General features: G+C 39.5%; 1 protein-coding gene across 3 annotated transcripts in view; it reads left to right on the top strand.

The window, feature by feature from the left end:
- ABCC4 (ATP binding cassette subfamily C member 4 (PEL blood group)) overlaps window positions 1–22,670 on the top strand; it is a 157,157-nt gene extending 134,487 nt beyond the window's left edge. Inside the window, exons 30-31 of one of the 3 annotated variants that reach the window (XM_065056982.1) lie at window positions 13,240–13,374; window positions 18,239–22,670. In XM_065056982.1, coding sequence (XP_064913054.1) covers window positions 13,240–13,374; window positions 18,239–18,346 — 243 coding nt within the window. In that variant the 3' untranslated portion in view covers window positions 18,347–22,670. Of the gene's footprint in view, window positions 1–1,491; window positions 1,616–5,332; window positions 5,480–13,239; window positions 13,375–18,238 lie in introns of those variants that run through there. The other 2 variants (XM_065056990.1, XM_065056995.1) reach the window with 2 other exon arrangements.
- Window positions 22,671–25,838: the final 3,168 nt, after the last annotated feature.

Genomic DNA, 25,838 nt, shown 5'->3' with positions numbered 1-25,838 from the left:
ACAGTTGTAATGAAAAATAGATGGCTTATTTTTTATACTTTTTTGCCAGAAATCATTGAAAAAAAGCCCAGAAATCACCCTTCTCACCAAACTGCTCAGTATTATTACCAACTGTATAGTTACTCTATTGCATTTTTTGGAGTCTGTACATTATTCTTAATCTTAGGTTGTTTCAGTTTAGCCACTAGTTTCCTAGAAGTCCATTTATGTTCATACATTATCTAATATAGTATTTTTGAATGTCTTTGACCTCTTTAGAGCATTAAGGAACAGATTTTCCAGAAGGTGTGCATTTGAGTCCACAGTCATTAGTAACTCTTAAATATTTTTTTTCTTTTTACATTGCTCCATTTTGATCTTCTTACAGATTTCTACAATTTTCTGGGGGGAGAGAGGAGGGTGAGAACCATAGGGCAGAAAAAAGGAGGCTACTGACATGTGACCCCCAGTTTTCTTGACATCCTTATTCAGTTATTGATTCTGTTTCTGGACAAATCAGAAGTATGATCGCATATTTAGAATGATCAGAGTTATGGCAGGTGTGCTTTTGTTACACTTTTAATTACTTGGTTTACTCAGGCATGTAACTCCTGGTGGGAATATAGCAGACTTTTGGAAGAGTAAGAAAAATGTGTGTTAAAAATGCAAGGAAAAATAATGTCCCACTAGAAAACTAACTATTAATGAGTGCCATTAAAAATTAAACTGGCATTCATTGAAAATTAATCATTTACTTAAATATCACAAAAATTGAGAAGGCTCAGCTAAAGAAAGCTTTCAGTTTATGTTAAAATTTGGTGAGCCAATAATGTGTTCTAGTAATTTACAAATTTAACTTGATACAGATCCTTTTTTAAGAGTAAAAATGCACAAACTGAAGTGCATTGTTCTTCCATCACCTGGTGTTATTAAAAATCCTGGGTTTGTTTCTGCTTTAACTGAGATCTCTAGATTCAGTAGTACCTTCATTTATGAGCCATCCCAAATCTCTGTTGTTTGTTATCATGGTAAGTTTGTTAAAAATTAGAGAAGAACAAAGATGGAACCTGGAAGTTGGATTATTAACAATTATTTTTTGATAAATAATGAGTAAAGTTATTTTTCAGCGAAATTTTGAGCAAAGGTGTTCAACTCTCTTGATCACAAAAGTCCAAGCCTGTTCTTGAACAAGTATACATAACCTAAACATAAACTAGGGTTTCCCTCCCATCCTATTGAATCATTCAGATTGGAAGGAACCTCAGGAGGTCTCTAGTCTAACCTCCTGCTCAAAACAGGACAGCACCAATTTCAGATCAGGTTGCTCAGGGATTTATCCAACTGGGTCTTGAAAACCTTGAAAGATAGGCATTCCACAGTCTCTCTGGGCATCCTGCACCAATGCTTAATTATGTGCCTTGAAATCTTATTTTCCCCATTTCCAGTTGAAGCCTCCCTTCAGTTTATAGCATGTACGTCTCACTAAAGCTCCTGCTTCTTCTGTCTTGCCAGTAAATTCCTTGTCGATATGGGAAGATTGCTGTGAAGTTCTCTGAAGCCGTCTGTTCTCCAGGGTGAACAAGCCCTGCTCTGTCAGCCTCTCATAGGTCAAGTACTCCAGCCCACTGACCACCTTGGTGACTCTGTTTTGAACTCACTTCAATTTGCCCTCATCTTTCTTGTACTGAGGGGGTCAAAACTGGTCCCCAGATTCCAGATGTGATCTGATGAGTGCTGGGTAAAGCAGTTCCCTTGCTCTGTGCTCCTGTTGATACCCATGGCACATGCTGCTTGACCTCACCTCCTTTTCAGCACAGGTGATGCCCAGGCAAGTTACTCCTCAGCTAGTATTGATGCAGGGAATTATTCCATTCCAGATTCAAGACTTTGCATCTGTCATTGTTGAATGTCATGAACTTAATGCTGATCTAGTCTTTAGCCTATCTTGATGTAAATAGCTTTGAATGTCTTGAGCATATTGACTGCAATCTCCATTTTGACGTTGTCCACAAGCTTTTGATTTAATTCCACTTAATTGCCAGTGAAAGCAGAATTTTCCAAAAAGAAAATGTTCATCTTTAGGGTTAATCTAAACATTTAAAAAAGAAATATAAGAAAAAAAAAAAAAAAAGACAGAAAATAATTTTGAGAAAGTCCTGAGAAAATGTCAAGTTGGATGAGTATGGAAATAGGAACTGAACGTGAACTGTTGCATGTCTGCTCACACCCATCATAATAACCGGTTCTATTTTAGAGGAGAAGAAAAGCCTACTGGAAGAGGAAAAAAAAGGAAGAGGAGAATACATTTTATACAAATCTGGCCTCAGGAGTTGTTTTAATTCTCGTTTGTTCCGTTCCCAAAACCATACCTCTGGTTTCATAATCCAGGTCACGCCTTACGAGTATTTCCATTATGTCTATCTTAGTGATAAATACATTTTATCAGAACTTCAAACGCTTAAGATCATTGAGGGAAGAGCTGTATTGTGTAACGTGATACTCTCTAACCCAATCACCTCAATGAGTAATACTACATTGCACTTGCATAGGACCTTTCATCTGGAAATTGTAACGCTCTTTACAAACATTAATTAATTAAACTTCAAACACCTGGGTGAGATAGGGGAGTATCCATACAATCTTTGGAAGCAAAGTTGGAAAGACTTGTTAAGTCAGGCCATCGAATAATACTACCATAAAATTATAATCCAGCGGTTTTCAAACTCTTTTTTATTTCTATTTCCCTCCCTCTGTGCTGCTCCAGAGTCTCTTAGGACATTTTCTCATTCCTTCTTCATTAGTTTGAGAACCAAGGTTGTTAATCCTCCCGGCAGGTGCCAGCAGTACCCATTTTAGTTCTTTGGCACAGGTGGGCACCCCTTTCCCTGGCAGAAGGGGCAGGATGGGGTAACTGCTGCAGTCGCCTCTTCTGTGATGGAGTAACCCAGCAGAAGCTCAGCTCAGGTTTGCTTCACTGGCTTCTCATTCCACGTAGCTTTCCCCACCGCCACAACAGCTGCTTCCTTCTCCTGTTCTGACCTTACAGGGTGAGGGATTTTTACCTAAATTGCATCTGCAGCTCACCAAAAACTCAGCCAGGAGCAGCCTGGGGTAGCCAGGAGGCACCACTCCCAAGACATCCAGTGGTATCTCATAAAATCCCTATCACCGCCTCCTCCTCCTCTCTGCTTCCTTGTCCAGGTTGAGAAATACTTTTTATTAATAGAAACTCTGTTTTTTCAGAGGGGGAAACAGAAGCAAACAGAAATGCAGGCTCACCCAGGAACATAGTAGATCAGTTGCAAACTAAGTATATGCATCTGGCAAGAGCCCGATGCATTTATTTGCTCTATATGCTGTGTTGTGGTCTCTCTATAGGAAAGCCACAGAGTAGTCGAAACTTGTGCATTTTCCAATGACAAGGATGTTTCTCCACAGAGACTTTTCATATCAGTGCAATATTTCTTTGAAATGGAAACTCTTTATGCAAGCAGAACTTGATCTAGTAATTAAAAACTGTCATTCAAATAGGAAGTTTTTGATTAAGAGAATCATGGGAAGAGATTTGATTTATTTATGGGAAAACCTGTTGTGGTTACATTATGAAGTGACTAGTATTCAGGGTAACAATACAATCTACTTCACAGCCAGACCTGAGTTGTTGTTTTGGTCAACAGAAAATTACTTCCCACGTCTTTCCGGTAACACCCCCTTGTTCAGTTGTTCCTATTTTTCTGACGTTACGTTATGTTACGTTTACCATGGTGGAACATTCGAGTCTCATAAATCAGGCACTGTGTTTAATGTGCTGTAGACATCTAACCTCAGCAGGGCAATCAGTCCAGCAAGAGTAGCTGTAAACATCTTGAAAGCAAAGGGGGGACTCTGGAAAGAGATCCAGGCAGTTTGTATGGTGAAAGGGGAGTCGCCTGCAGCTAGATGGAAAATACTGTGCAGTGGACAAGGTCTGAACACTTGTCTCTCTCTGGAGTTCTGTTATCTGAGCCAGTATTGCACATTAGTATTCATCCATTCAGTTGGAGATGAGGCAATGATGTCAATAGACACCTACATGAACACAATAGAGATGGCAATGCTGCCCTTCCTTAGCATGGGGAGGGGCGTTCTTCCAAGAAGTGCAGAAATCTGTGTTCTATATTGTCCTCTTTCTGAGGAGGTCTGGACACAATGCTCCCTGTTCCCAGGAGGATGCCCTACTCAGAGCAGTGAGGGCAAGGCCAGTCTCCAACTCTTTCTTTTGAAGCACTGTGCTGCCACAGATGCAACAGTGATGGAGCTAGAGGGAGAACGAGCATGAGGGGATGTGAATCTGCAGCCCCATGAGGAGCAGAGCTCTTGAAGGAGCCCCAGCTGCCCTACCAGTGCCTTCACATGAGCTTCTGCTGCAGTGGCCCAGCTCCAGATGGAGGTGTGCAGAACATACGAAGGTAGTGGTTGTGCGCTTAAGTTAGTAATACTGAGTTAAAACCGTAAGTGCTGTGGTCTGTTGGCTCGTCTTTTGATGGCTCTTTTGCCACTTAGTTAAATATCACCACTGGAAAATTGATGTGTTTTACGGCAAATCTTAGATGTTTTCTTTAGGTAGGATTATGTAAGTCACAAGATACAGAAATGTGCAGTCCTAGCTGTAAGACAGTTCTTTGTGAAAACTGTGTGTGTTGTTGCCTTTAGTGTTTTCTCTCTCATCTTGTAGGACTGGGGGTTTTTTTAAGAGTGCTCCCTGCTGTCAGATACAGGCCCACTCAAGTGCATAAAATGTTTAAGACAGGTCAACTGGCAAGACTATAGATTTTCCTGGAGCCTGGGATGGTAAAACATGAAACTTTCTGAAAAGTAGAAGTGATTTGGGGTGCATTCAGAGTTGTTTTTCAGTCCTTCCAAATTCTAAAGTAGGAAAACTGCAAGGGTGTAAAACTGGTATTTTTTTGTTCTGTAGCACAGTGCTGAAGGGCATTTGGACCTTATATTAGCCCATCCTGAGAATGGTGAAATATTATAGCATATTATACTTGTGCTATTGAAGTCTATTCTGTTAAAAGAATAGGATGCTCAATGGATTATAGAAGCTTGAATGAGCATCAAATTTTCAAAACTAGGAATCGGGTCTCCAAAGATACCTGGGCACCTAATTCCTCCTAGAAACCTTAAAGTACCTTGTTGATCTCAATCCATTAATCCAAGGTAAAGTTGCTCTATTCGTATTTGTGCACCTACTGTCATTATTCAAATGGAACAATCACTAATAAAACTCATTTTTTGACAAAGCTTCTGTCTTGAGAATATAGACTAGGTAATATTAGAATTAAATTTATTTTTTTTTATTCAACCTAAGAAAAATCCTGACTGCGCTGTGGGACAAAAGTCTCTTGGGTAAAGCCATGTGAAGGTTGGAATATGAAGGATAGTCACAGAAGGGGACCTGCCTGGAGCATAACATTGAAGTTAATGGTGACAGCTGAGATGCCTTGCCAGAAGGGAGGTAAAATAGTACTTGGTCCGAGAATATCTGAATATCAGTATTAGTATGTACACAGCAAAAACATCACTTGTGTCCATGTGTTCTGTAAGGTGACTGGATATCTCTAAGGTTGTCTGAATGTCGAGATTTTCAGGATCCAAAAAATCACATGTGAAAATTTAGGAGGGATCTCAACACTAAATTATAAGGGCTGATGAAATATTTCAGGGCCACTCTTTGGACTGTCGAAGCAGTTCCACCAGACACTGGGTGTGACTGATACCAACCTACCTACTTGGCCTTTGGCTGTGTTGGAGCCCATCTGAACAGCTGATGGAGACCAAAGGGCCTGGGAACCATTAGGTTTGTCCTTTCATTTGGTAACTCAAGACTTGCAGAGTTTCTGGAAGAGCTGAGCATTTAGCAAGTGATTTTTCAGAAGTTATCGGTTTGGTTTTAATGTGAACAAAGGCAATTTTCATGGTTCTCAGTTCTTCTGAAACTGGGTTGGTATTTAAGCAAACCATAAGGGAAAACCAGATCCTTCCATGTTCTTTCTTGGGATTTAATAATGGAGTTCAACAAATATCAGCAGTGAACACATTTTCAAAGCTAAGTAATTTATGTATCTTTACCATTAAGAGAAGATACTGAATTTTAGGGTAAGTTTTGTGTAAAATACTGAGCTATGTGCCATGGTCATGTATCAGAGCAAGTGTTGTCAGCTGAAATAAAGCATCTATGACAGCTGTAAATATCACACCTGGCACAGCTGTCTCTAAAATGAGTCAAAATCCCAGTGATCTTGAAAAGATACTGGGATTGTTGATTCTCTCTGCCAGTTTTAAGCCACACCTCTCCAATATGTTGGCATCTTTGAGTTCTTAAAAGCTGCTTCCAGTTTCAAGAGGGCTGTCCAACAAGATTCTTCTTTTGCCTAAATAAAACAACTAATTATTGAGGCAGTACTTCAGCTGGGAGCATTCAAATGAAGAGCTGGATTTGAATTACTTCAGGAAGCGAAGCCAATGTTTGATGAACCTTGATCTCTCATTCTATCAGGCATTTGTGTGCGAATGTGGTTCCATAAGGAAAGGATGGCCAGATCATGTTTCTTTAAAGACAATGGTATGGAATCCAGACCCTACTAGAAATACTAACGCATCTTAGAGAATGATTTTTTTTCACTCCCTCAAAAATACTGCATTGCTGTTTAAAAGCAAATTAGCAGGGCACATGCTGGTGGCTGATGGTTTGAGCAAAGAGTTTCTGATAAGGTAAAACTGCGTGCACGGCAGCTGAGCCACAAGTTCATTGTCATCAGAAACTGATAAAACCAAGAGACATGCCCAGTCATCTGTAACTATATTCCTTAACTTCTTGAAAAGTATAATATCCTTGTAACTTATCTAACTTCCTAAGACCCTCAAAAACCTTATTAAAGAGTGGGATTTCTGAAGCTGAAGTGTGTCTTCTATCACTTAAGGGCCACGTTTGAGCCATTCTGCAATCCCAGTTGAGAAATGTGGCTTCGCAGTGATGGAAACAGTCATTACTGATTGACCAAAGAATAATTTTGTCAGCGTGTACAGCTGCTGGTAAGAACTGGCGTGAGGTCCCTTCATAACCTCGAAGGGAAAGGTTGAACTTGCAGTGGTGTATCAGATATTTTGAGGTGAGGAGACTGAACAATACAAGAAACATCTGCAGTGACTGGTTAACAATCTTCTTTCCCCTGTCAAGAGACAGAAGGAGTTAATATCAAATGATTATCAGTAGAATAAGACTCATTACTACATACATAATTGATACTTTTTTCGCCACAACATTCCAGCCAGCTTACAGTGGCATGCTGTCAGATGGAGAAAAAGATTTTTAAGCCTCTACAAGAAAAGTAAAGGTAACTCCTAGGTGCAACAATTTACCAGCCAGCATTGCATGCTCAATTTTCCCTAGGTTATAACACAAGAATAATTTCAGTTTAAAAAAATCCACTGATTCTGGTTACAGAACAAGGTGTCAGAAGTTGCCTTTTCTGTGAAGCGGGGAAGGTGGGCAGGGGGCACATGTCAAACCCCAGTGGCAGATTTGACGCTGTTACATCAAATTTAAGCTCTGCTGAGGTGAAATATTTGGGAAGTCTGAAAAGAATAATTCTGATTATAAGAAGGTAAATGCCCAAGTGTGCTCTGCTTTGTTTGTACATATGGTGTATGAAATGTACATTACTTGACACCAAATTTGTCTGGAGTTACTGATAATTTGTACAGGAGCCCTGAAAGAGGTTGGGGAATGCTTAGATTAAACCTGAAGACTAAAAAAGCCAAAACAAAAGACAGCCAAAGCTCCACCACCAAAACCTAAAAAAAAAAACAACAAACCAAACAAAAAAAAAACCTTAAAAAGAAAAAACAAAACTTTATCATGTTTTCTGAGTCATCTTTGCAGCCGTCTCAGTGTTCTTCAATGTCCATAAACCCCTTTAGATAGGTTGATATTTCTAAATGGTTCTTCAGAGAAGTATGTACGTGTTTGTGATCTGTTTTGACAAACCGTGAGATGGAGGGACAGAACATGCATCTGAACTTAATACCAACTGGAGCACAGGCTGTAGACTGTTTCCCACAAAGCTCTGTATTGTCTTTGGTAAATATATTTCTTATAATATGATGTAACCAGAAGCATCTCCTGAATATTCTCCTCTTCCCAGGACTTTATTGAAGATCATCTTGATGTATGCTCTCTGAGGAAAACATTGTTCAAAGTTGTACTCCTAACGGAGTTTTGAACTTTAATAATAATTTTGTTGTTTGGTGATGTCTTCTCCAAGTCTAAATTAAATCAGATGTATTCCCTAGGAGATAATTTGCTTGAATTATATTCCTTTTGAATAGGAAATAAAAACATTTATGATCAGCTCTTAAATGTCCCATTTTCCCTCTGGCTTTATGGTGAAGATGAACGTGAATAGGAATAGTAGTCATTCCTCAATAATAATTGAAATAAATTCCCATGCCCCCCTCCTCTGTTGCTGAGCACTTCCAACCTTGGACTGTTTTTTTTTCTCAGAATGTTTTATAACTATTGTTCTCTTGGTTTGTCTGCTTTGGTTGCTGAAAGTTAGAAAAAGCAGGATTTAGAACTTTCTTTTTTGTGTCTATGGATAGCCATAAATATATGGTATTTGTTACAGCATCTTTAAGGATCTGTGTCCTTTCTTTGGCTATTGACACTTCTCTTACTTACAGTAATCCACAAAGAAGATTTTAAATTCACTTCCAAAATGAATCTATGCTTTTCCAAAGTCCTGTGCTACAGAACAATATCAGTAAGTTTGCAGGAGTCACCGAGGAGCAACGGTGCTGTCCTGGTTCTGCTGCTCAGGGCTCTGCTGGCATCTGGACTCTCTGGATGTTGTATCCTCATCACTCATTGTCTCATTTCTCTCTTTGTGAAACGGATCCCTGCTTTCTTTTTCACTGTTTTTTGTTTTCCTTGTGTCTTCCCTGGTGTTTTTCATGGTTAATACATTAAACTGTGAGGCTATGGAATGGAAATACTGCAAAGTTTGGGGTTTTTTGGAGGTGGGACCTAGGCAGAGTGGAGGTGGATATACTGGCAAGGTACAGATGATGGACAACTATTTTGTAATTTCCAAATCTTAAACAAATTTAGTTCAGCAACATTTTTGTGGCACAGGCAAATAGGCCTTCTGTGCTACCTGGAGTTAATATAAACAACACATTAAAATGGCTAATTCTGTGTTTCCATGTTTGCCTTTGCAGGTCATTCAAATTCAAAACTTTCTTTTCTGTTTCTCTGCCCCTTCCCTGCCATGTTTTAAATCCCACTCCTGTGTCATTCTGTGTCTCCACGTCAAACAAAGTGCTGCTCAAAACTATGTTGCCTTCTACCCAACATGAAGATTTCACAACTAGGACGAGCAGTCGCTGCCCCAGACTACTGAGCCAGGATGAAACATTAGATGGAGTGGAATTAGATTTGCTTGAGAGGATTTTAATCAAGGAGAATCCAGCATTTAAGCCCTGTTTGAACGTAAAATGTCTGAGTAGTGTTGCTTGAGTAAGGGTAGTTTGGATAGCTGTGAGTAAAGAGCAGTTTCACCTTACACAAGTAGGTGAATGAATTCCGTTGAATAAGAATTTTTCTGTGTGATCTTTTGCATGATCACTAAGGGCCAATTTTGTAAATTTTGTGCTGTTGGAGTTACTCTTCCCCTTGAGAAAATCCTGTTGAAGTCACACAGATCTGACTACAAAGGCAAGAACAGTGCGGGCGAGGTAAAACAGGCTGCCAGTGCAAGCCGGTGGAGGATCTGGCCCTGGTTTATGTGTGGCTGCTTTGGGTTTATATAGCTTTCTGTGTTTGTCTTATTTTTCTCAGAGGTGTTGAAGTATTTCTCAGGCAATTAAGTCCCACAGAATGATTGTGGGGCTTTATTTGGTGTATTTTACAAAAGGTCAGACCAAGGAGCTGAAAAGTTGAATGTTTCCTCCAAAATGCCTCTCTCTCAAAATCTACATTAAAGTCTACAATGAAATCCGAGGCTGATTCAGAGTCCTGTGCTCCTGCCTGTGTCTCTTCCACAATGATGGTGCCGATCTGATTTCACCAGCTGGAAGCTTCTCTGGCTTTTCTGTATCAAGTTCCACTGGTACGACGGCCTTGGAGCGCATCTGAGTTTGATTTGGTCGTATTGTGGGGTGATAAGAGTTGCACAGAGGTTGATCAGAAAATATGTGGCTGGTAAACACCAGATTCCACCTTTCCTGAATGATTGGCTGGCTTTTTGAAGTCCTAATGATTTTAATTTGGCTTGGAGTCAGTGAGTAAGAGTATGCAAAGCCTTAGCCAAAGTACCTATTTATTTATTTAAATTCGATCAGCACGTATTTCTTCAAAGAAGAGAACCTATCTCTTTGTCTAAGCGCTTTTTTTTAAGTGTATAAATATATAACTACCAGGTAAATCAGCTTAAATTCTCTCCATTGTCTTGTAGATGACAGCTGTTATTAGAAACACTGGTTTTCCTTGGTGAATAGGGTTTGTAGAGTATTCCTGACTTATAAGAATGACATTGTCTGATCGTTTAACTTTATTTTTTCATTTCAGATTTTTTTAAAAAGCAACACAAGTTGTTTTCCCTGTGTTTATTCTGTCTATTTTGATAACATAAGTTTGGTTTTATTCCTCAGGAAAAGGATATGAACAGATTAGTGACTTGTTTAAAATGTGAATGCAGTTTTTCTAGCCACGCATATCGCTCTGGACGCATACTATCTGTTCATCTTCTGGACTTGACTGTTTAAAATTTGTCAAGGAAGAATAAATATTTTCGTTTTCCCCTCCCAGGTCCTCTAAAGAAGGAAAATTGTCCGTGTTTATGATTGTTTCAGAAATTTGCAAAATTAATGTTAAAATTTGAATACTGCTGTAATATACATTTAAAAAAAAAAACCCTCTGCGTTTCTGTTGTCGTTCTTTACTTGTGAGCGACACATTAAAGAAGATGCTTTTTGTTTTCTTTCTTAAGGACTGGTTGAATAAGCTGGTACTCAGCTGAAAAAACCTACAATTATCAAGGCACCAGAGATGTCCTCTGCTGGGGCACCCCAATTTAATTATTATGCTGAACGCTATATGATATATTACCATTGTATTTTTAAGGAAGCTGTCCTTAACTTTTATGTAGTACAGTGTGTCACAGATGGTGATTATATTTCTAATTAATCCTTAAATATTCAAATTAAATGGCATAGAACTAAATAGACGAAAAAATCAATGCGTGCAAGTAGACTTCTCTAACACAGGTGAAATACTGCATCTCTTGTGTGTTAAATGACCATATATTGTGCCATGCAATATTACCGATATTTGAAAGTTTTTCCATGAGCACTGGGGACCTGCCCAGCTCTGGCTCATCAGGGTGTTTTGCTGTTCGGAGTTGCATGGGCAAAAATTGCACATTTGAAAGTTTCCTCACAGGACTTTGAATATGTCTCCAAGCTCGTTGGAGTTTCTTCTTTCAAACATCAGTTTGCAAACTATTTTAGTTATTTTGGAAGTAGTCCTCATTATACCTTTTATTATAATAATCTATTTCCTGAAATCAACAGCTCCGGTTTCTAATCTTATATATATATTTTTTTCCCCTTACAAGTGTGTACGCTATAATTATGGATTGGTTATGGGGTCCTTGAAGTCCCTCTGTTGTGGCAATATCTTTTTCAATAGTATGCCATGTGTATTCAGATTTTATTTATAGAAGAACAAAAATATTTTCTGAATGACTTTGTTTTGTCACATAAATCCTTTTTTTTTTAACTTCGCTGCTCCTACACATGAACTAAAGTACTGAACTTGTAGACTGATACCCACATCTTTCTTGAGTCAATACCATTAACTTATAAGCCAGTTAAGTGTTTGAGTGCATTGCATTGGTCAATATTGACTCTTCCCTGCTATTGTATTTCTCATTCTCTGAGGTTAGCGAGCTGTATCTGAATCTCCTCTGGTCTAGACTTACCTGCACATTTTTGTGTCATTTGCAGGTTTGTCACTTTTCTGATAACTCCTTTTTCTGATGACTAACACATACGTAGCTACCACATATGCCAGGACATTGTGGTTCCCACCAGTTCCTACCTGTTCAGTTTTCCACAAAGGAAAATGCCATCTCTATTTCTAATCTGTTTTCTGTCCAGGTTCTTGAAAAATTTTTGTCCCTTGGAGCACGGCTGTTTGGTTACACCAGAAACCTTTCTGGAAAACCATATAAACCATTTCTCCTTCAGGTTTCTCCTGGTGCATTAAGAATTGTATCAGATTTGTGAGGTACAATTTACTGTTGCTAAAACTGTGGACAACAAATTCTACCTGTGATGTGGGTGTCTTATACTTGTGTTTTAATGATTATTTTTACTAAATTGCTGTCTTATCTCAAAATGTATATGCTGGTCTGTAATGACCCTGAATGAATCCCATAAGGCTTTCAAATATATAAGTGCTGTGTTTGCTACCGTGCAGTCCTTCAATAGAGTCACTAGTGTGGGAATATTTTCTTACAGGTTCAATCAGCTTATTCTTTTTTTTTTTTCTGATATATTTGGCTGTATGTATCCTCTGTGGCTTATTGAATTAATGCCTTTTAAATTTCTTTGTTGTTTTTTTTCCTTCTCCCTTCCTCTCTGTTGGGTACCTATATCCCTTGTGGCATCTCATATTCTTTTTTTAATGCAGAAAGAATAGGTTAAGGGTAAGTATCTTTCTAATACATAGTTGGCAAAAACTGATGCAAGAAATTGTTTATCTTTTCAGCAACACCCTCATTTTCTTTAATTACATCTTCACCTCCTCTAATCCAAAAGACCTACTTATTCTCCCTTAACCGTCGTGGTGGTTATTGCGTGGTTTTTACCCACAGCTGTTTACTTCAGAGCCTATTTTAGGCCTCTTTGTTTCTTTCTTACACAATGAGTCTTCTAATCTGCTTTGTTGGCTTCACAAACATTGTATTTCCATACTCTGCATAACTTTGCAATGGATTCCTATAGGTGGAATGGCTGTAGGGCACTCTAAAATTGTACAACAGGTCTATGAACTGAAAAAGTGCAATGCTACTTTGAAGAAGACATATTTCATTTTCAGGATAGAAAATTCATCTTAGCACTTAAAGTGCCTGCGTTCCCCCTTGCTTGTAGTCTCTTACGTTTGTTTTTGAATTTTTTATGTTAATATGTTGGTTTCTGCTGATTTAACAGGTTTTAGATGCAGGAAGACTGAAAGAATATGGTGAACCGTACATTTTGCTCCAAGAACAAGACGGCTTGTTTTACAAAATGGTGCAACAAGTGGGCAAGACTGAAGCGGCTTCTCTGATTGAAACAGCAAAAAGGGTAATTGTAGAAGAAGGGATAATTAAGTTTGCCTCTGCAGTTTGTTTATCTCAAGTTAGCATATTCAGTGTCACACTAAGCCTTCCAGTAAAGAATCTCTGCTTTGCAAGGCAAAGCCATCATTGCCAGTGCTTTTTTTTTAGTGGGTTATACACAGACTTCCAAATGATAAGTGTATTTATATACCCTGAGCAGAAAGACTGTTTGGATTTCTTGCATCCTTCTGTATGTACACAAAACAGTAAGTGTAAATAATATATTACATACTCACCTGTGCTGGGCATTGATCTTAGGAAAAACTTGCAGTAAAAACATGTTAGGACTGCAGAGTCCAGCATTTATCTGTTATTTCTGTGTTTTTAAGAGGGCCCATCAAATTTTAGTTTGAGGTTCAGTACCTGTGAATTGTATTATGGTCTCTGGAGGGTGTGATCGAATTCTTTCTTTTGTGCTTTCTCTTACTTTTTTCTTGTACCCTCACTCTGTTCTGCACATAGGATGAGCAAGGCTCAATTAAGAAACAGCTGTTGAATGTTTGGTTGCCTCCTTGTTCCCTGCTTACTATTCAGATCCTACTCTGAGTACAGAATTATTAATGTAATTGTGAGCATTCCTCTGGCAATCAAAGCGTTTTAGAAACATCAATGGCTTAATTTTCATAATATGCCTCTGAGGTGAGGCTATATCATCTCCACTTTTGAGATGGAAAGCCGAAGCAGAGATAAGAAGATAAAAAAAATGACCTGTGATTGAGGAACTCATTTTGACTAACTTTTGGCTTGATTTTTTTTTATGATAATTTACCATGTGAAATGTCCAGAGCAAGGTTTTATTTCTCCCAGTGCCCAAGAAGTTTCAGTACCGCTTCAGCCGTGACCAGCCACACAGAGATTGGCAGCAACTTGCTTTATAGACCTGTAACTTTACTTTCAGCATGCAAGCAAGGCACTGATACTAGTCATGTAGCGACCTGAGAGAGCCTTTTCAAGGCAAGAGGCAAAGGTCTTACCTCTAAATTCCATTCTTTCCACTCCTCCAGTTGCTGGATGTGTGGAGCAGAACTAGGGGCACACAAACTCCAAACTGTTTCCTGGGGAAACAGGACACCAGTAGACGGGAAGCAACACGTAAAGACAGGAAACAAAATGGCACGTGCCTGGCTATTTCCCAGTAAAACCAGGAGCATTTCCAGCAAGCTGGGGAAAAAAAGAAAAGAAAAAACGTGCTGTCCTGAAGGCTGCGTGCTCATGTCCGGAGGCTATTTTACTGGACTTCTTGAAGGTTATGGAAGAGGTTTCTCTATCCATTCATATGCTTAGAATTTTTTTAGAGCTACTGAAAGGTGTTTCTTTTTATAAGAGAGTTTTTCAAGTGAAGCTCTGTAGCTAAGAGTGTACACTGTATGTACACTATAAATTAGTGTGTGGCACTAATTACTGAACTGAGGAAACAGTGTTGTCCTTAACTAGGCTATATATTAAGTCCTGCTGTCCTTCTCCATTGCCACTGTGTAACTTCTTATATTTAATTACTAGAAAGGAATGGGTCAGCCATGTTTTTTATGGTATGTGTGTGACAATCTGGAGGTTGTATAAATGGTGTTTAGAAGGATAGCTTCAAATTCATATGGCCAGTGTTTGCAAAGTGAAGGCCAGCTTCTGGAGGCTTGATCCTTGGAAAGGCAAGAGGTGAGGCTGTCCAGCTGTCATCTGTAGAGATTTAGCCGTGTCATGCTGTCTCTCCTTTCTTCCTTCCCTACAGCCCTCCCCAGTTGCACAATTGAATTCAAAGATAATTCAAAATATATAAAAAAAAGTAATAATTGCCTGATGTTGCTTGCCCGTATAGTCATCTGCAGTTACCACATCAATGTTATGTGATTTTGTACAGGAAGGGAAGAGATCCAGGAACCAGTCTCTGCTGAAATGTGGTTTGATGAAAAAGTTTGCTAACTCCCAGGCTAGAAGGCAGATACAAGCTTTAGCATCTGCCAAGAATGCAAAGCATGGTGCTTATCCGCACTCAGCCCAAAAATATGGGAATCGAGAGACTGTATCTCCAGTCAGCAGCTACCCAGAAGCACAGTTACAGTTCTTTCTGTTTGAAGGGCTTGGATGTTAATTCAAGGTTTTTGTTATTGCTGTCCCTTGTGCTTTATGCTTAGTTTCAGAGAAGTTGCTTAGTCACAAGAGCTGATTCCAATGGCTTTTCTTTTTACACTAGTAAGTCTGTTACATGTATTGCTGTTGGTCTCGTACATTCCTACTGTGGTTACTAAGAACTGTTTTTATGAAGAACAGCTTCTTTTCTGTTGTTGAAAAACAGCATGCTGCACATAAAAAGAAATGGTAACATGACATATATACATACTTTTCAAAAGGCGTTACAGTGGGTTGCTAAGTAAAATGCTTTGGAATGTGGCCATGCTTTGGCAACGATTATTTGATTTATTGCACTTTGGACCTGAGTCCTGTGCAGAACAAATGTACCAAGAGCTTCTTTCAAGTAAGGTGAGACTTTAAATACGTTTTCTGGAACAGTATGGATTCTACATATATCCTTTAAGTGCAAATGAAGAGGCACTACACACCTTAAATTGGAAGACTAACTTTGAAGAAACCTAATTTTCAAAAATTCTTGTGGGCATCTTAGCTAAGCGTTGCAAGACGAAGCTGTTGCTGTAACCTTAGCTCAGGCTTCTGAATTGATCCAACGCTGCTGTTTGAATGTCTCTCTTGGTCACTCACTGTCCCCATTTTTTTCTGCAAATGTCAAAAGAACAACACAGGCACAGCTCGAATTGGAGACCACTGAGTGTATATATAAACTAGCGGGTGAGCCTGACTGCAATAGAGTTGTGCTTGGCATCCTGAGGCCGTTTTTTTTTTATTTTTGCTCAGTTCACACAAAACTTTCAGGAGAAAATCCTATGGGGAAGTGGGAAATAGTCACCAAGGAGTTAAAAAGGAGAAAAAATGTGCTCAGTTATTGAAATAAACAAAAGTTGGTGTGTTTTCCATGCTCTTGGCAGCACTGAGAGAGTCTTTTCCACAAGCTTTGGTGGCATCAGGGTAGGGCTGATTTTCTGTCAATCAGTTTGTGAGGGGAACTCAGTTTGAGTACTGTGAGGGAAAAATAAGGATTATTTTATTTTAAAGCTGTGACAGATGTGCAAATATTAAAATATTAGGTGTTATCTCACCTCAGTGATTACTTTTAAAAACGTCGCAGCATTGGCAGTGGAAGAAACTTGTATAAAGACTGGAGTGTTTAATATCTTGAGGGATTGGGCTCAGGGGAAGAATTGCAATGAGACAGTTGAAAAGCAGCTGCCATTTCACTGTGTCTCCAGTAATGTGCCAAGATTTTCTATTAACTTTCCATTAAAAAAAAAGAAAAAAGTCACATTCAAAATCTGCATTAAAAGTACGCCAGAGTTTTATGTTTTAAACCAGGAACAGGGTGGGAATGCACAACTGGGGCTGCGGTCTCTGTGTGCAGGCAGGCGCCTGATTTACTTCCCTCCATTGCATCCGATTGTGGCCCGTTACCAAGGGATGCCTCTCGACAGGGCTTCCAATTCTTTTGTTGATCCAAATCAGGCCTAAATATTCTTTGAAACTTGTAAAGATGCATGTATCCTGCGTTGGGGTGCGCGCACAAAAGACGACAGTGATACTTACAGGAATGTTTTTGTAGAATTACTATTTCTTTTTTATCTTATACATGTATTCATATATACGAAAAGGACATTATTATCAAACAAACTGAACTTTGTTGACAACACTCTCAAATATAAATCGGAGAAATGTTTCATAAGCCACAGTCAAAGCCATCTGACTATGAGGCCTAACTCGTGACACGTGTCAGCTTCAGAAAGATAGCGCATTTTCTGTTTTTAAAGACTCGAACAAAACTTTTCACATTCTTCTCTGAAAAAATTGCATTTGAAGTCCTTTTTCACCCAAACACATTTTCAGATAAGAGCACACAAGTCTTGACATTATTTCATTTTGTTATGCGCATCTGTCAAGGAACAGAGATATGATACAGCTACTAAAAACTGATGATTGTGGAACAGTGAAACTTGACAGCATTTCATTTCCTTTATGTTCTGATTATACATTTATCAGGAAACCTGTATCTCTTCTAGTTGAGCTAGAAATTGGTAGAATTCAGGAACTCAAAGGCTTGGCAAAGAACTGTCCTATTATTTGGTATCATCTTACATTTTAGAGAAGTTGCTTGGTTGAGTCATTGTTAAAGCTTTTGCTTCTTCTTTCATTATTGTGGTTCACTATCCAGAGATCACATTTCTATAGGCCCTATAACTGCTCTGCAGCACAAATTAAACGCTGGGGTATTTCATACATATACCTCGAAGTTTCAATGGTTGTCAATCATAGTTTGTAAAATATAGGGATTACAACCTGATATTAACATCCAAATCCATTGTGTTCATTTTATGTGTGAAAATGAGAAACCCTTGTGCAGACGCAAGATTTCACAGCTTCTTTGTCATCCTGTTTTTAATTTATCTTCATGTTTTGAGCTAGTAAAATGATTTTACTTATCAGTTTAATGTAATGTGATAAAATATATCGGTTTATCTGAATTACCAAGATTTGACTGGATCTACAGGTTGCGTGGGATTTTTCTCACACTTTGTTATAATGTAAGATCATATAGTAATTTTACTAATTTTTCAGTTACACACAGTTACTGAATGCCACTAACCTGAAGTTCCTGTTGGGATTCCTTAGGGACATGTATTTATCTCTACTGTATTTACCTCCAGAAGTTTTGTTTGAAATTAAAAGGTGTTTGTTGCATAATTACTCATGGAATCCGATCTTTTTTGTAGGTGTACTTCAGTAAGAATTACCCAGAAGTGGTTCAGAATGGCCAGCTTGCCACAGATTCCTCCCTGGACCCTTCCTCAGGATTATGCATAACTGAAACTGCACTGTGACCCCTCAAAACCGTAACTGTTTTCCATAGAATGTAAAGCCGAGATCATCTAAACTCAGTGACAAGGTTTGCAAGTGTCAACAAGATTGGGAAGAGAGGGAGCGATTCTTTGCACTGGACGTCCTTCCTATTTAATACTGAGAAGAAGATTTTTTGCTGTCCCCCTTTCTTTCATTTCAGTGCAATATGTTTTTCTTTCAAATTAATTATGTTTGTATTGCCAAGGAAATTAGGCAGACTCGGTTTTTATTTGAAAGTTATGTGGTAGAAATCTCGTTTTATTTAAACAGGTGCAGGACACCTAACAGGTCTAGGGTGCATATTTGGAGCCTATTAAAAAAAAAATTGGAATGCATCCTTTTTCTTTTTTGGAAATATTTGGAGAACAAGCAAAACCAAAGGGGTTTTTTTCAGTGTCACTTCAGCACGACAGCTGTGTCTCAACAGCAGGTTCGGTAGTGTGCACCTTAGTTGTCTAACGCAGCCGTCCTTCTGCCTGTCATAAGTAGCTATGCAGGTTGGTAGAAAAAAGAACAAGCCAAAAATACTTCTTTCTTTTTGATAGCAAAAAGTACTATATACTTTGTTTTTGATAAATAATTCAAGTAATGCTGTTCAAGATGAATGTAAATATTAGTTTTATTTTGCTAAAATCCAAATGCTGAAAAATCAGTCTGTCTTCTATACTGTAGAAGAAAACCTCTATACTTTAGAAGAAAATTACCACATTTGCACTGAAGAAATATTTAAATAATTTAACGTACATTCCTTTTTTTTTTATCCAGGTTATCAAAGAAAAAAGGTATTAAAATAACTTGAGGAAACGTTTGAATGACATGTCATTATACCTAAATACTGTGTAGTACAAAGTTATCTTCAACACAACACATTGAAATGTATACGTTATTTGCATTTATTGTGCCTTAATATTTGTGCCTTCAAGCCAAAGTTGTAACTGCAGGGTACACAACAAATTCATTAAATATATGTTAAAAATATTTAACCTTAGTGTATTTAAAGTTTTGCATCGGGGTTCCGTTGAACTCGAGCTGTTTGAAGTTGGCATCTTATTGGAATAGGTAGGAAAGTACAACCTGTAGTTTCAAGTGGTTCTTGCTGATAGTGAGAAGAATGTAGTGAGAGGTTCGGTATGAATAACTTATGTCCTGATTCAGCAAAGCACTTTAACACAAAGGCACTATTCCCATGCTTTAAAAAAAAAGACAAAAAATCAAGGAAGTGCTGTGCTGCTTCAGATTTTTTCATGTTTCTGGAGATACCTTCTCCCTGAGGTCCAGTGGAAAGTAAATCTATTCATCTCACTCTTTAAAGGTCACAGAAGAGACTAAAGGGCAACAGATCTCTTCAGGACATGCCAAATACTGTGCTTTCGAGAAAAAAAATGCTGATGATGCTTGCTGTTACCTTTGTAAGACAAATGTTCACCCAGTGGTCTAAAAATAAGGCAAACATGAATGTTTCTCATATCAAGAAGTTCCACGAGCAAATAACCAATTCAAATTTACTCTCCCCTTGTCCAGAAGTAGATTGAGGTCAAAGGCTGTATGAGGACTCATCTAGAAGGACTTTGTCCCATGCAGGAATTCTCATTCCCCCTTTGCAGCATCTTCCCTGCAGTGAGGCTCAGAGGTTTGCTGTCCTGCGGTGGCATCCCAGGAGAGAGAGGAGGACCTCGTACTACCTGCAGTGCCACCAGCCAGCTTCCCCTGCTGGGCTGCAGGTTAAAAACAGCATCAAGCCTCTTGTTTTGTTGGTAATGTCCCCTTCTGTCATTGGGAGGAAGCTACAAAATAAGATGCTCTTGTCCTTAGCTTGCTTTTGGCAGGTTCTGACACTTCTGTGGTGTGGAGCATCTTACACTAGAACGAATCCCAAGGAAGTCAGTGGGACTGAACTTCATGCAGTGATGTGCACACTGAGGCTTGTGCTACGTCTGGTGCTAAACAGCACATGGTCATGGACAGCTGCCTGTCCCCAAAGCCATGTCACACAGATTGTGAGCAGTGCTTATGGACAGTCCTTAGACCACATCAGCATATCCACTTTTCTGTGTCACTTGGTCCTTGGTCTTCTGCAGGCTCATGCAGTCCACTTACAGACCTAGAACATGGTTATCATCTAGTGTGTTTCGTTGTGCCTTCCTTTTCATTTCAAATTGTCTGAAAATAAGGATATTCTGCAGCTCAGTACGGTGGTGTTTGTATTGCAGAGGTATGTGAAGATGTAGAAAAGTTTTGAGTGCAAAGAGTCACTTGGGATAATGCTGGGGGACTGTGTCGCATGAAGAAAGTTCGGCCTTGCATGGTCTTGTCTGTAACTGCCTTTTTGAAAGGGATCCATGGTGTGGGCCATGTCCAAGCTCTACTCAAGCTTTGTCGTGCAGAGACATTGGTGGAGTGGTCCAAAAACAGAGCTAGGGTGGGCTGACCAGTAAGACAGTGTAGACACTTAATGGAGTCTGATGCTTGAGCTCATTTGTTTGCCTTTTTAATTGAGAAGTTTGGACATACCCAGAGTCTAACTGTGTTTTACAATAGTGAATTCTTTTAATTTCTAAATCATTAGTTCTTACAAGATAGTGAGTATGATGTATAATACACTGAGAGTTTTAAATACTCTTAAGAGAACAGTACGTTCTTCTGGCTGTATACCTTGAATTTATATTTTTTTCTACCAGAACCAAGGAGATACACATGTGTAAACCAAGGGTGTAATTACAGTTTTAGTTCATTTTGGTTTTTAAATGAATCTATGGTGAGTTACATTACAGAGGAGAGCTGCAAAACACTGGCTGCTGCAGACTCACTGGTATGAGACCCTGACAGATCCAGCTATCAGTCTATGACCCAGAATTAATTTGACCCTATAGCTTTTTGAATGCGCACAAAAATGTCAGGTATCTCTGAAAATGCTGATTCTGCTTCTTCACGTGTTTTGTCAGGACATTACTAGCTGTAGGTATCAAATATCAATGTGAGAGAAAACAAATTTTTTTACAAAATCACACTTGGAAACCATAAATTGCAGGTAGAACAATGGATAACAAGTCATTTATGTCTGTTGTTGACATTATTTAGATCTTTTTAGTTTAAAGGAACAAATATTTTAATCAGGAAATTGGTTTTTAGATTCTTTTGTTGGTTTTGTTGTTGATAGTTGCTTTGTTTATGTGACTATTGGTTAAGATTGACTGACCTGTTTAATTTCAGTTGAGTAAAAAAGTGCCATATACCGGAATGGCAAAACTCGGGTCAGGGATGAGAAAGACCTTCCTTTGGTGAATGTCTTGGTCTGTTAAATGGACAAATTACCTTTTGGGCAAGGTGTTTGATGTTTCCTTTTACAGAAAAGTTCAAATAGTTCTAAACTTCCACTTTGAAAATGTCCATGCTTTATTTGGAAACAGCAGTGCTGGTTGCTGTAAGCTACATTCCTACCTGGAGATCTTGGAAAAAGAAGTGAGTTATTCAAGCCTTTAAAATACTTCTTCACCATGAGGTGCCTTAAAGTATTCCATAGTCTTATTTCTAATGAATAAAATTTTATACAGTAATACGGAAAATCATCAGTTGTTTTCTGCGACAGGCTAGGAACGGCCTCTACTTCTAATCCCAAGAATTGTTCTTCAGACATTCATTTTGGTCTAGCTTTGCTCCACCCCTCCTCAAAAGACCACTGGGAGAGTCAAAACCAACACAGTTCTCAAGGACAGGTTATCTCTTGCTTATTTTAAGGGCAAAATTCTCTTTAGTGAACTGAACCAAAGCTCATTCGCCAGACATTGTCTTCTGCGATGCCGTCTGTGCGGCCCTTTGGAAGGGAGAAGACCTTTTGACCAACATCAGTCATGCTGGTTGGTTAAGTGATGTTGGCGGTTTATTTCAGGCTTCCCAATACCTGTTCAAGATGGCGGAAAGAACCAGAAGGGTACAAAAGACTTAAACAGGATAGAAATTCTCCTGAAAATGCTTTTTGTGTTAATCTGACCCTTTGAAATATCTCACTTTAAGTTTTCCTTGGGGCAGGGCAAGGGGGAGAGGAAAAAAATCTATACGACTTATTTCCTGGGATGGCGATGAGCATCTGACACTTTAGCAGAAGAACATGGCTTTCTGTGTATGTTTTACATTGCATAACAACGCACTGCTTTTTCATTTTAACTCTGGTTTTGTTTGGTTTTGGTGTTTTGTTTTGTTTGCATCTGTGTAATAATTCAATTATTTTTTTTTATTGCTATGGAATGATTTCTTTTGTCGATGTTCATGTGACAACTGCTGTCATACAATAAATGGCGTTTCTCAGAAGTGTGCAGCAGTCTGTCATCATTGCGAATGTGGTTGAAAGCAGAAGTGCTGGGCTAAGCCAGGTTGCGCCTGAAATCTCCAGACACATCTTCATGGCATCACCAGCTCGCAGGGCTGAAAAGGTACAACACAGAATAATACATTCCAGCTTGTTTTTACCAGTCATCTGCGGTCTGACATCTCTCAGATTACATTATCAAGCTTTTTTGCTTCAATGGCAAGGGCTAAAAAGTGATTGCTGTGGAAGAACCCCTGCAGTTGCCCAGCTGCGGTCTCTGCCCCAAGCAGTCAGCAAGCTCTATGGGCTAGGCAGCCGAAATGTGGAAGTCTGATGGACACAGAAGTAAAGCGGCTTAGCAGCACAGCTCCCAATTCTGGTGTCACCTCCCAATCCTGTGCTTCTGTCTGATGAGTTTGTTGCTTAATTTAACAAGACACTAAATCTGCTCGTTCCTGGAAACCGCTCAAAGTTTCTCCCCGTGTCTACCAACCCTCTCAGGCACTTAAATCTACTATTTCGATGCAAGTTTTTAGTACAAGATAAATTGTGCATTTGTCAGTAATCTCCCAGTGCAGCAATTTCCAGGGCTTGATGCAAGAGGAATTGTTATCTGTCCTTTTATCATGCTGGAATAGGTGTTAAAAATGTCTCGTTTCTACCACAAGTCTACCTTGCAGCCACCATGCAGCGATCTTTACCTGTGAGTTTGGCTTAGGTTTTCACAGCACGATAGTCATTCGTGCTACGTGCAGTACTCTCCCAGAGCATGCACTTGCCAAATTTGTGTGCTCCTGTGCTAATACAACAGTTCCCTCTTAGAAAATAGGTGAGGCGGATTTTTTAGTTTGCCTGAAAGAGAGCTGCTGATCAATAGCAAAGCCAAATATGTTTTATGAACTTACCCACAAAACAAACACAGTTTTCATAAACTCGGTGTATAAAGCTGGTTCATGGATTTGGAGCAATATCAATGTACAAAACCACAGGGCCATACGCTGACCTCTGAAATCAGGTTTCCATTGTCTGCACCTTGGCGCTACTTAACTCCCAAAATTGCCTGAAATCAGTAGCCTCGCCCATTTTGAGATACAGAATCCCCTGTGGATCTTCTTAGCCACAAATCCAGCACATGCTCAAAATTATCATAACCTGGAGAAGACAGCGGAGGCAGTCCTGCTGCCATTCGGAAGCTGGGGCATGTCCTGCACCGAGTTATTGGAGGGGCTCAGTGCAGGGTGCTTGGATCATACCTGCTTGCCTCAAACGTGGCTGAGTTAAAAGCTGGACCAGAGCTCTTGTCTCTCTCCTGGGTTTTTAGAGCACACACTCGGGTGGACACGGGGGTTGCATTTTCTTTAGCCTGAGCCCCTCAGGTCTTTCCGTCTTCTGCATCACCGAAGCATAATATTCAGGAATATTCACCATGAGTGGATTATGTTTCCACCGGGACAAAGGAAATCCCAGGTTCGGGTCCCAGTTCCAGGGAATATTTGTGCATTTTATTCAACGATTGTCAGTAGAAACACCAGAACTCCTGCCCCAGCTGGGCGGTGGTGGCTGAGACTGCAGCTGTTTGCAGGGACCGTGCTTTAGCTGCTGGGCAGCTCTACAAAAGCAAACACGATCCTCCTGCCTCCCCAAGGATGCTGTTGCCCTCGGTGCTGTCACCACTGCATGGACCTCTGATTTGGATGGGATGCTCTTTGTACCCAGCTGTTCCTGCTGCAGCTGCTCCTTGCACAACATATGGGCAGTGAGTCTCCCTATAGACCAAGGTTTTCCTTCTAATCAATAAATCTTTTAACAGAAGAGCTCTGAAATACTAGTTGAAGCTCCTGCTTAGACTATACCCAAAGAATGAGCTTCCAGTTCATGCAGTTTAAACTACTGTGATGCAGCCAAAGGCATGTGTGCCACCTGGTGACTCCAACATCTGAATTTGATACCTGAAATATGGCTGGTGGATCATGGTAGGCACACAAAGCTTATTACAAAGCTACAGCTTTCTTTTTTTTTTTTTCTTTTATTTCTTTTTTTCCTTTTTTTTTAGCTTTAGAGGCTTGCTATTGGAAATTAAGGCTTAGGGGGCAATGACAAATAGTTCCCTTTGTTTAATTCCAGTAAGCTTTGTATCTCTGGGTTCAACCACAGATAGCAAATGAAGGAGTTGTTTATCCTGAGAGTAGCCTGAAGAAAGCAAATCTTGCTAATGTTCGTGCCAGTTGATGTGCTTCATGGAGCTCTGTATTTTGCAGGAAAGGACCATAATTACCTTATGGCGTTAAACTGAGCTGGGTGGGAAACGCGGCCTCAGATTTATTAGTCAAAGTTTCATTGTCAACAAGAGCTTGCTCTTGAATATTACAGGCCTAGATTTTCTTTTTGACATAAATGCTGGGCATGAATAGGGCGAGCAAGTGCTGTCTCTTGAAAACATTGCCAAGATACTGAAAAAATATTTTCTCCCCACCTCCCTGCCCAGGCTGAGATATCATTAGCTAGATAGTTGTTTGTTCTGTACTGGCAAGAAGACAGCATTGGATCAAGAGTATGGACCGCTCTGTGTTTTGGTTGATTTAACATGTATGCACTTTCGCAGAGTAGTGATTTCCACAAGTGGAGTTATGCAAGTAATTCACCGTGAGTCATGCATGCAGTGAATTAAGTGCCTCTTCCCACAACCAGGTCACCTCCTGACATTCATTCCCCCCCTTTTTTTTTTAATTACTCAACAAATTCTTTTGCAATTACTTTCAAGCATTCTGTGTAGATCACACGTTTATGTACGTGGTTAATGTTTATTGATTTTTTTTTTGAGTCACAATAGATCAGAGAAACTAAATGATATAGTCTGTGTTGGCACCTGTGAATTTGAATTTTTGTTTTCATCTAGTTTTGGGAACGCACGTGTGTGTTCAGTTCTGTCAGTGTGCATGTCAGTAGAGCTAGATTTACTCGAACGGCATGTCGTGTCATGCACACATGTTGACACAGAAGGGAAGGGAATGTGCATTTTTCGAATGGTTTTATGGAAAAGTCTCTGCTGCCGTTTCCAGCAGCAAACAGTAGAGACCATCCCAGCCTTGAGAGAACAGGAAGGTACCTCTGCACATGCCAAGAGACCAGAGAGAGCAACAAGCTGCCTGTGTTCTTCTGGGACGGGATGG

The sequence above is a fragment of the Columba livia genome, chromosome 1, assembly GCF_036013475.1.
Source record: "Columba livia isolate bColLiv1 breed racing homer chromosome 1, bColLiv1.pat.W.v2, whole genome shotgun sequence".
In the NCBI taxonomy this organism is placed as follows: Eukaryota; Metazoa; Chordata; class Aves; order Columbiformes; family Columbidae; genus Columba; species Columba livia.
Note: the sequence above shows the minus strand (reverse complement) of the source record. Positions and strands in the feature narration are given on the sequence as shown.